General features: G+C 41.1%; 1 protein-coding gene and 1 long non-coding RNA gene across 7 annotated transcripts in view; both read right to left on the bottom strand.

Annotated features, from left to right (window-relative positions):
- Positions 1 to 3,371: 3,371 nt before the first annotated feature.
- The window catches only part of LOC310757399, a 495,892-nt gene continuing 487,978 nt past the window's right edge, over positions 3,372 to 11,285 (bottom strand). The window contains exon 2 of the long non-coding RNA XR_014545155.1: positions 3,372 to 4,624. This is a non-coding gene — a long non-coding RNA (uncharacterized lncRNA). The remainder of the gene's footprint in view (positions 4,625 to 11,285) is intronic.
- The window catches only part of CHL1 (cell adhesion molecule L1 like), a 193,754-nt gene continuing 185,840 nt past the window's right edge, over positions 3,372 to 11,285 (bottom strand). For all 6 annotated transcript variants that reach the window (XM_083600452.1, XM_083600447.1, XM_083600451.1 and 3 more), the window contains one exon: positions 3,372 to 8,502. In XM_083600452.1, the coding sequence (XP_083456578.1) occupies positions 8,286 to 8,502 (217 nt within the window). In that variant the 3' untranslated portion in view covers positions 3,372 to 8,285. The remainder of the gene's footprint in view (positions 8,503 to 11,285) is intronic.

The raw sequence follows: 11,285 nt of genomic DNA, 5'->3' as shown, positions 1-11,285 counted from the left end.
GACAGTATAGAATTATAACAGGGGTTTGAGGGAGGTCACAGCTCAGAGGCAGATGAGGGGGAAAGTTGGGAAATCATGGAAGAGCCACAGCAATACCTGGCCGACACATCATCATTAGAAAGCATTCCAGACCCTCCATCTCCCAGAAGCCGATGAGCCTCATAAGTAGGAGAGCAAAGAGCTTGAAGACAGAGGGCACTCAGCAGCACCTGTAGAGGAGATGATGATGACGATGAATGAGGAAGTGGGAGAGAAGGGGAAGGGAAATTCACTCGGGACAATGCCATTATCCAAGAGGCTGGGGTCTATAGCCTCTCTCTATAAAGTATGAAATAAAAAAAAGACTGTAAGAAACTTTTCCTTGTCTTTATACTTTCCTGGGCAACCAGCCAGGAGCCGCTGACAGTATCCTGACAGGTGGAGTCAGTAATGCACAACGTTGCCATGGGATTTAAAAAATGGCCACCTCCCAACACCAATAAGAGCAAGTCATTTCATGACAATGGAAGAGAGGGAGGATGGCAGTGGCAAGTGCTGGTGGGAGCCCAGCAGGCTTGGTTTCAGTCTCAGTGGTCCCTGTAAGGACTTATGGGAACCAGCATCTGCCTGACTGTTCTGATAACTGATGTCCAGCTTGCTCAGGAAGTCTCCCACAGGAAGGTCACCTGAAAAGGTGTGGCCAGACAAGCCAGACAGGCCAGATAATGTAGGCAATACATTATCTCTCCCACACCCAAGGCATAGTTGCATTGCCAACATTCTTAGTGTCTGAAGTCACATTGCACTAGATCTCTGGTATATTTCAAATTAATGAAATTGTGGCTCTGGTTAGATCAATGACAAATACACCTGCACATGAGAAATGGTGACCCTACTCCCAAGAGTAAGCTTAGCAGTCAAGGAATAAGAGGATCTTGTGGATCAGGAATTGGTTAAGTTGAAGGAAGCAAAGAACAGAAATAAATGCACAGTTTTCCAAATGTGGAGTCCCCTAAGGATTGGTATTGGGACCTGTGCTTTTAAACTTGTTCATAACTTGTTCCAGAGTCAGGTGTGAGCAGGGCAGTGGCCAAGCTTGTTGATGATACTAAATTGTTAAGGGTTGTTAAAACAAAGACGTGATTTCAAAAAGCACCAAAAGGACCTCTCCAAACTGAGCAAATGAGTAGTAAAATGACAAATGCAATTTGTAGAGGCATGTTTGAGCAAAAAAATCTGAATTTCACATATATGCTCATTGGATATGTACTGTAGGTGACAGAACAGGAGCAAGACCTTGGGGTCATAGCAGATTGCTTGCTGAAGATGTTGACCCAGTGTGTGGCAGCCATGAAAAAGGCAAATTTCACGCTAGGAATGATTAGGAAAGGAATTGAAAATAAACCAGTCAATGTCATAATGCCATCATACAAATCTATGGTGCAAACACATTTAGAGTACTGTTTACAGTTCTGGTCAACTCACTTCAAAAGGAGAGTTGGAAAAGTTTCAGAAAAGGGTCACCAAAATGATCAGGGGTATGGAGCGACTCCTCTAGGGAGAAAGGCTGCAGTGTTTGGGACATTTTAGTTTAGAGAAAAGGTGAACCAGAGACAGCATGATAGACATTTACAAAGAAAGTGGATAGAGAAATACTCATAACACCAGGACTTGTGGACATCCAATGATGCACAGTGCAGAGTAAAACTATGGAACCCGTTCCCCCAGGAGGCAATGATGGCCACCATCTTGGGTGGCTTTAAAAGAGGATTAGACCAAGTCATGGGGAGAGAGAGCTATCAATGGCTACAAGCCATGACGGCTGTGCTTGGCCTCCAGAATCGGGAGGCAGCTATGCTTCTGAATACCAATTGCTGGAAACCACAGGAGGGGAGAGGGCTCTTGAGCCCATGTTCTACTCCCTGGTTCCCCACAGACATCTGGTTGGCCACTATGAGAACAGGATGCTGGACAAGATGAGCCTTTGTCTGATCTAGTAGGCTATTCTTCTGTTCTTTTGTACCTCTCTGTTAGAGCAGTGCCAACCCCTCACTGTAATTTACTACCGTGTTTTAGACAGGGGTCAGCTGGAATCCCCTTGCTGGAAAAGTAAACAAGATGGCACCTTGACTCATTTTGAGTCCCTCAGGCTGGATATTATGATTCCATATTGCACTCCTAACTTTGCGTCTCTGCCGCCGTTTCTCCTCATCTCCTGGTTTCAGTCAGTCATGGAGCATATGATATTGCAGTGAATCTGAACTTCTGTGCTTTCAGTATCTGAAGGTGGAAGTAGCATCTTTATTCTCAGCCCAGTGGAGCACATGATTGTGAGTTTTTTCCTCTCCCCATTATGATACTGAGAAAAGTATCAGTCTCATTATATGTGGAATATGAATAGTAATGGCAAAATTTCAAATGCCCTTGAGACCTCCCTGAAAGGTTAATACCTTTCCAAGGTGCATTTGTATTTGCACTGATGGTTTGGCCTCGGCGAGTGCTTAGTTCATGAAGGTAAAAAGGTCGAAAACATTAAATGCACAGTCGCAGAGAGATGGGTGGGTGGCACAGAGGAATTGTTTGATAACACAAGTGAAAAGAATGCTGCAAGTGAATTGGGGACCGAGGTGAAGGTGCTAAGCATTGGTTGCAAATTGAATGGCATCATCTTCCCATTTCCCATCAGTCCAATAAGTATTATGGCTCAGTTTGCAGTTCACAACAGCCTGCTGGTCAGATTTTACACATTTATATTTATTTTCCCCCTGGCACAGTATCTGTCATTTGCTTTTTAGTTTCTTTGCTTTGGAGACATAATCTCCCTTTTGGAGTCTTATGAAATCCCCTGTAACATTTCCCTGCCTCTTTCATAATTGGTGAATTTGGAGGGAATTGGGGATATCTCGCAAATATTTTCAGAGCGTCAAAACTCCCAGTTTTATGAGGAAGCATTGCCATGAACAGTGGCTTCTTTCTAACACCACATCTGCATCCATTGTGAGCACTATGTTACAATTTTAACAGCAGAATCCTGGGCACTGTAGTTTGTTAAGCAGGTTGAGACTTGTAAGACGACTATTCCTAGAGCTACACTAACTAGAGTTCCCTGCAAAGTGGGATTGTCTGTTAAACCACAATGGAGAGCATAGTTCTGTGATGAGAATAGGGGTCCCAATGGCACAAGATCGAAGATGGGCTTATTGGTAGATCTTTTTGGAAGAAAATTCCAGGCATAGTGTTCAACTGTAAAATACACACACAGCAATATCTGGTCACATATTTCATAGATGGAATTGCCAGCCTATGGAACTCTGCTCTGGGAGTGATGAGCGCCATCAAAAACTCCTGCTACTCTCATATTTCATAGGATAAGAGGATACCTCATGTCAGGCTTTTGAAGATTACATCAAGTCAAACTTTTATTAGCAAAGTTGAAATTCATGTAGAATGAAAATATTTTTTTTTAAACCATACATATACATCGGCATGATACAAACAGCAACTACAATACAAACACACTTTTCTAAGCCTTAATAAACCTCCACTAACATTGATTTCAAAAAGTAACAGTATGCGCCTGGTATTCATGTCCCCATCTTTTTTTCCCCCCATGAAGAAATGTGTATATATGTATATATAAAAACAAATTCTATGCTTTGGCTCTGACCAATTCTGTGCAAAAGCTGAAAAATTACAGATGATCCCAAATTTGGAGACTTGAGGTGAATAGGAATGGGACTGACATGTAAACATTTAAGACTCTGAATGGCAGATTTATAGTGTAATTCTGTGTTTACTCTGAAAAAAGTTCCATGGTTGCCATGCCCTTGCTTGGCTCCATCACCCTCCATGTGTTGGAGGAGCAAATTCTGCTGTGTGCAGCCTGTTCTGTACTTGCAGTTGGTCTAAACAATTCAGAACCCTGATCTGCAGCCACCCTGTCTCCCATTTGTGCATAGGGATGATTTGCAAATAAACCTCCAATGTTACACTTTTAACTAACCTGCACTCATCCTGCACTCCCTGAGTTTCTACCCAGGAGTTTGCATCCAATATATTATGCAGCCTCCATCATGCAGAACAGGCTACTCACTGGAGAAATTTTACCAACAACATGATAAGAGGAGACAGGGCTTTCTTTTTAATATGATTCTAATTTAATGTGGGGAGGCAGATACCTAAACAGGGTTTGGTTTAAGACAGTTTACCTCCACAGGAGTCTGCACATGATTGCGCGTTCAGAGGTGAAAGACTTAATATTCCAACTGAAACAAATCCTAGTCTGAGAGGGCCTGCTCTGTTGCCAAGTCAATGGAAATTTTAGGAAGGTTGCAATTGGACCATTTCTGCACAACCATGGGTCCACAACAGGACTGGTTTTTTTCAGCTGGAACTCAGCAGAACTCAGTTCTGGCACCTCTCAAGTGGGCGCCATTGCTATTATAAGGGAACAAGAGTTCTGGCACTTCTTTTTCTATAAACATGGCATGGGTCCACATCCTATGGAAAAGAGCTCCGAAACAAATCAAAATCCTCAAAGCAGCTGCTCTATAATCTCATGGATATTGCTAGAACTACTCTATTATTGAAACGCTTTCCGTACAATCTTTATAAATATAATGAAACAAAGAAGAATTAGTTATTTCTCCCTTTCCAGTAAGTAGTGGCTTATGATGTGTTATCTACTATGTTGCATTGTTTGTACAATTTGAAACCCTTAAAGCCATATTGTTTTGTAATCTTAGCCCAATTTTACATTGTAAATCACCATGAGATGCTTTTTAGATATAATTTTAATTTTGCATGGCAACTATATTTTCCAAATGTGTCATATAGTGATTGGTGGTGGTCGTAGTAAGATATTGGGACCAATTGTAGCTTATATACCAGCTCTCACTATGTTTTTTCCAGTGGCTAGCTGTTTCAGGCTGTGCAGAATACAATCTGGTTTACCCTGACAGTTCCAAATCTGTAGACTTGGGGCAGGAATCACATGAAGAAAAGAAGTTTCCAAGTATGGCCCATCCCTTTCACATAAGCTTTCTGAAAATCTAAGTATGCAATGTCAATTTATCAGCTCTGCATATCAAGTGGCAAATATTACTGGAATTTTATATTTCTGAATGCAGAAAGAGGTTCAACATAACCTCTGCTTTTAAGAAGATAAATCAACTCTGCTGTCATCTCAAATTTACACTTATTGTGGGGGGAAACAACATCCCTGCTAAAATCACAGCATGTATTCTGGCTTCAGCTATTAAGCTCATACTGGAAAACATTAATATTTCTTTTTCACAACTCCCTCCCCTCTCTTGCTCAAGAAAATGTCCAGGAATGTTCAGGAGTTTCATGTTGTTTTTAAAGAAGTCTTTAGAGCGTGTCAATGGAAAGATATTAATAGGCAGACTTTTTTTTAAAAAAACCAAAATCTCACACTATTCATTAATATTCAGCTAACACATATTTAACAATTCAATGCAATTTTTAAAAACATTTTCATTGTGCACTCTCTTTTGGCATTTTATGTTTTCTTCTAGCTTTGAGATGTGACATTAAGGTTTACACCTTCTGAAGGAAAAATTGGAATAGATAAAAGCACTCATATGATAAATGGGAAACAGAAGGGATATTGCCGTAGCATCATAAAGCATTTGTAAAAAGTCTGATACATACTGCTGTTATGTGATGGTCAACAAGGTGCTCCCAGGTAACTGAATGCCTTAACAGGGTTTTGTGTCCCGTCCCCCCAGCAGATTTTTGAACCAATATTGGGAGGTCAGCCTCGCGTTTTGAGTCCTTGGGGACTAGCAAATTTCCACATCATATGGTGGGCCCTGATGGGCATTGAATGCTTTGCATCCACCCAGCTCCTCAGTCCCTCTAAAGAAGGCACATGAGACTTTGGCTCAGGTTTTTCCTCTGTGGCATTTGCCCAAGGAAGGCATTGCTGCATCGGTGTATCTAGTTCAGATTTTACCACTTTCCAAAATACCACTGAAGGAATGACACAGGCTTCCTCACTCTCTGCCAGATTTTAAGTTGATAAACGATAACACACAGCCAATCTTGGTGACGCAATCTCCTCTGTCACCTGTGGAACAGGCCGAAAGAACTACCTGTGTGAACTGTTATAAGAGCCTAAATTATCTCAGTCATCTTGGCACCAAATGCTCTAATAATCCCCCCAAAGTAACTGACTGAAGTGTTGCCAACTGGGATGCCCTTTGCACTAAACTGAAGCCCTATGAAGATTCTGAGTTCGCCCTGGAGTAAGTGGAGCTAGTTCTCCATCACTATTTGTTAAATTCCATAATCACCTCAAAAGAGAACAATAGTAGCATAATATTTGTACATGCTCAGAATTTATTTTTTAAAATGCATGCACCAGATTTATCAGTATGTATATGTAAATGCTTACCAAATAATATGGGGAAAGGTTGAATAACAAACTGACTATATGTTCACACAAAATGCTGAGATATCTCACCCTGGGATAATTTTTCATGCAGCAGCCTCCAATATCATTGTCATTAACCTGACCACGTGTGCATAAAACTCACTGGAATAATTCTAGTACTGGGTAACAGTTGTTCTACAAGCTCAAATAGACAACTCTGCTGGGACTAAATAATAATAATAATATATATAAAAGACTTTTTTCAGTAATGACATTTCCTTTGATTCAGTAGCACATAAGCTGTGCCTGCAATGAATTTTAAAATATTCATTGGGGGATTGTGTGTGTGTGTGTGTGTGTGTGTGTGTGTGTGTGTAACAGGAGGAGGGAAATTGAATACAGCAGAAATGCTTCTCAACATGTTTTGTATGGAAAATGTACCTCATTCATATAAAACTGGACTTGACAAGAGAAACCCAGTTGATCCTCAGCTCCATGGTCCCAGAAACCATTGTGTTTTGCTGCAAAAAAACCCCCCAGAACAACAGCAGCAACAAAAAAAATGTGTCTTGCCCCCATTCCAACAATATAAACAGAATATGTACAAAAAGGTGTGTGGGTGTACAAATATACAGCTAGGGTACTGATAAACCCAGTTTGCTTCAAAAGGCAGCACTTTGCTTAAAAGGGGTGCTAAGCAGTCGGAGAACCTATTACCCCCCCCCCCCAAAACTGACTCAATTGCTCTGAATCAGACCTGTGCTTTCCCCAGCGAGAAGAAAGCTGTTGCAGCTGATTTCCTAAAGAAAGAGCACCAGCTAGTGGTCAAAAAGAGGAGAAAAACTTTTAATCCACTGTTTCAGGAAGTTTGGCAGAAGGTAGATCATGCTGCATTTCGAAGCCCCTGCTATCAACACGGAATATGAATTCCATAATCATTGGGGAAGTTGCCTTTAGGGCATTAAATAATGTGGCATTTGGAATGCATTTATTTAGAATTCTCTCTCTCTCTTTACTATGTAGGACTTTACTATAAGTAACTGTTGATTTCTCTGCCCGGAGTCTGATCCCTGTAAGTACCGGGGTTATGATAGTATTAGAAAATGGGCTTTGAAATGTTTATACAAAGGCAATGAGAAACAAAGGAAGGTCCAATCCTTTTAGCTATAGTGTGCCAACAAACATTTGGAATTGAGTGGGTGAGTAGTAGATTACATTGCACTGGGATCGTTCTGGATACAAGATGCCACACTGCTACCATGGGTCAGTGTTAGCACACCATTGGCAGATGCAACACACTGGCATAGTGTTGCCGTGCAGCAGAGAACTGAGCACCAGGTGGGTTTAGCAGAGGCAGGGCTGGCAATGATTTGGTCAGACAGCATCCTATCTGACATTGGCCAACCCAGGGTGTGTCATGCCAGCAGAATCCTAAGCATCCAGTAATTGGTAGTCACTTTTTAAAATGCGATTGCATCTGAGACGCAGTGCAGGAGGACTCCTGTGACCCACCATTGAAACCAAAGACGCCATAGTAAACATTTTAGTGTAAGCTGTTTGAGTGCCGTTGCAGCCACACGTATCTAAAGGACTGGGTCGTAAGAAACATGGAGGGCACCAGATCCCTATATACATATATAACACTGAAGTAGCCATGGTTTTGGTCAGACTGAGTGGCATATATCTTACCAAACTGTAGGTCTGAGTCACATTTTAACTAACTGAAAACCACCGTGCCTTGAGGAAGAAGAGTCTCAAAAACCAGCTTTCGAAGTCAACCGCCTATTTCTACATAGGCCGGATGTCAAGGTCTTGAACTTTCCTGCAGCCTACGTCTGACCTGTATGATATTTGATGGCTAGTAAACGATAAATATGGTGATCTGAAATGAATTATTCATGCTAACATCTTATGCATGGAGAGGGAAGGTTGCTGTAGAACTGCCAATGCTTTCAACCGATGCTTTTTCCTTGCAGCCCGTGTAAGCTCCAATAAAAGAGCCATCTTCGTTGAACATTCTGTGGTCCCCGTCTCCATAATCCACCAAACTGTCAGCGCTTTCTGCAGTTTTGATGTCCATGTTAAGAGACCGCAGGCTCCCTTTGAGTGGCTTTTCATCGCTGTCACTATAAAAGGAGAAGCATGGATGAGAAGCACAAACAGGCATTTTCCACATAGCCACATCAAGGGAAAAGAGCAATTGGGAAAACTATTTGGAGCAAGAACACTGTCAATTTTAGTTTGCCTATTCTGAGATGGCCAAGGGGTTTTCTGAGCGTCATTTTTTTCTTTCTGCAAATCATGTCTCCGGTGTTCTGCATCCTGCGACTTTCCTAACTGCTTGCACTTCCTGAAAAATCCCATGATGTCTTTAACTGGAAGGAGGGGAGGTAGTGTCCATGATTGTTCTTTAACCTTGAAGTCTTTTTACTTTTAAAGAAATCAGGGCAGAGAGTGTTTTTGAAAAAGGGAAAGAAAGAGAAGAACTTGAAAAAACAAAATCAGCCAGCACAGCAAACTTAGGCACTCGATAGCCAAGTGCTCTGCCCATGTGGCTTTTTCACATCAGGAAGTATGAGCAGCTGGGGTGGCAGCAGAATGCCAAGGAAATGTTTTCTGGGATGGAAAACAAAGACTCCACCCTCAACCACCACACCATGATACAGAAATGCAAAGAAATTCTAAAGTGTCCTGACTAAGTGGAAGAAAAACAAATAAGTCTCCCTTACAGGGAAAGAAATCAAAAAACAAAAAACCAGAGGACAGATTTTGGCACAATTCTAATTATAGCTTAGTTTTGGAAGCTGCTGGTTCATCCAAGTAAAAAAGGAAATTGCCGTATTTTTCGCTCTATAAGACGCACTTTTCCCCTCCTAAAAAGTAAAGGGAAATATGTATGCGTCATGGAGCGAATGCAGGCTGTGCAGCTATCGCTGAAGCCTCTTGAGCGCAGCCGGAGCGCTCCTGCCTCTTCGCTCAGGAGGCTTTGTGTTGCTTTCTTGTTTCGTGTTTTCCTTCTCTAAAAAATAGGTGTGTCTTATGGTCGGGTGCGTCTTATAGAGTGAAAAATACGGTAGATAGATAGTTTCCAGCATAATCTAGTTACATTATAAATTTCCTTATTTTAATAACTCTGTGAACCATGGAAGCTTCTTGAGGAAAACAATCGATCAGGGAACTGGTGGCCTTCCAGATGTTGTCGGATTACAACTCCCATCACCCCTGACTTTTGGCCATGCTAGCTAGTGCTCATGGAAGCTGGAGTCTAGCAACATCTGGAGGATCACAGATTTCCCATTCCTGATCTATACGATTGAATCTTTCACACGCTTGGTTTTATTTTTCCTTGACACAAGTTCCTGGGTTACTGATATCCTTTCACTACACTCTTGTCTATATAACATTATTTACTTATAAGTTACAAGAAGGTAATAAAGATTCTTAGATCACCCAAATTGGTGCGAATATTGTTCAATCAGAGGAGTAATTTGTACTCAAAAAGTAGGAAGAGAAGGGAAGAAGGAATAAATGGGAAGGTAAGTCTGACACATCTACCTTTGAGCAGAAACCAAGGAAAGGGAAGAAGATACCAATGTTGGAGGGATAATCAAGGCATGGAGGTGAACCTGATACTTTACCTGGGGACTGAAAGATACCACCTGCATGACTTGCTTACCTTTCTAATTATCTGTCCCATTAAGAAAGCATTAAAAATTAAATATACAAGGAATTATGCAGAACTTGTAAATGGTACATTATGTGGTTTTGTACCTTAGGTGGAGCATTTAGATTTAGTCAGAAACCTTTCAAATTCACCATTAGGAACAGCTGGTTTGCTTGATCAGGAAACAGTCATTACATATGGTTGACATAGATTTTAATACATATAATAACTTGCATTGCTCACAACAGTGTGGCAAATTTCAAACAGAGACCCCATTCATTTGTTTCTGTTATGGAAGGGATTGTCCATGTGCACATGTGGAAATCTGGTGAGTTTCTCCAGCTTATAGATAACAACTAAGCAGTTTTATAGAATTCTATGCATTATATAATAGCAACAAGACCTGCCTACTAGATAAATGTGGGATAACCAGCCTTTCATAATCAACATGCTTAAGTCTAATCAATGCATGAAGGGGTTAATGTCATAGAGTAAGCTGTCCTGCCAGGCGTAACTAGGTCAATCCCCCTCAGCTTGGGAGGAGGGTAATCAATCCTATTGTAACCATTCAGATACCCAAGAAGCTCAGTGTATGAAGAGGTCTGAGCTGGTTGCCCCAAGTTCAGACTGCATGGCTTTTACAAGCCACTCTTGTGTTCTTAAACCAATAATTTAGGAACTTTCACCACTGTAACTAAGCCAAGTTTGACTGCCTGTGTTTTCTAACTGATGTATGGAAAAAACGCGTGGACCTGACCTTTGGAGACTTTGTAAGTAAACCATTTTTAACTTACCAAAAGTGTGGTCTTTTCTATGCTAAGGGAAGAAGAAAGTTTTGGAACTCACAAGGACATATTTTAAAGGTCTAACAGCCTATATTTCTATGCTTTACCTTGCTACATGTTTTATGACTTTAAATCTCTGCCGGGGTTCTCTTACCAAAGGGTACTTCCCTCAAACCTGGATCTTGGCAAATATATCTATTTTTTCCTTTATCACTAACAGTAAGTGCCCAATCTGGAAATAAAACCACCTTTAATATATCTAGAGATCTAGACAAGAAACAATTCACATGGAAGAACCATTCCACCAGCCATTTTCCTTCATCAAAATGTGTGTGAACTTCAGTATTCTAGATGCATTTCATGCCAATCTCTCACGAGATTTCCTCTGAAAAATGATTGCTTGTGTTGTTTTTATTAAAAGACATTCCAATCGATAGTTCAATGCAAAGAGCTATAAGCA

This window comes from Podarcis filfolensis, assembly GCF_964270895.1.
Source record: "Podarcis filfolensis genome assembly, chromosome: 2".
NCBI classification, from domain to species: domain Eukaryota; kingdom Metazoa; phylum Chordata; class Lepidosauria; order Squamata; family Lacertidae; genus Podarcis; species Podarcis filfolensis.
This window is presented reverse-complemented; position numbering and strand designations above follow the sequence as displayed.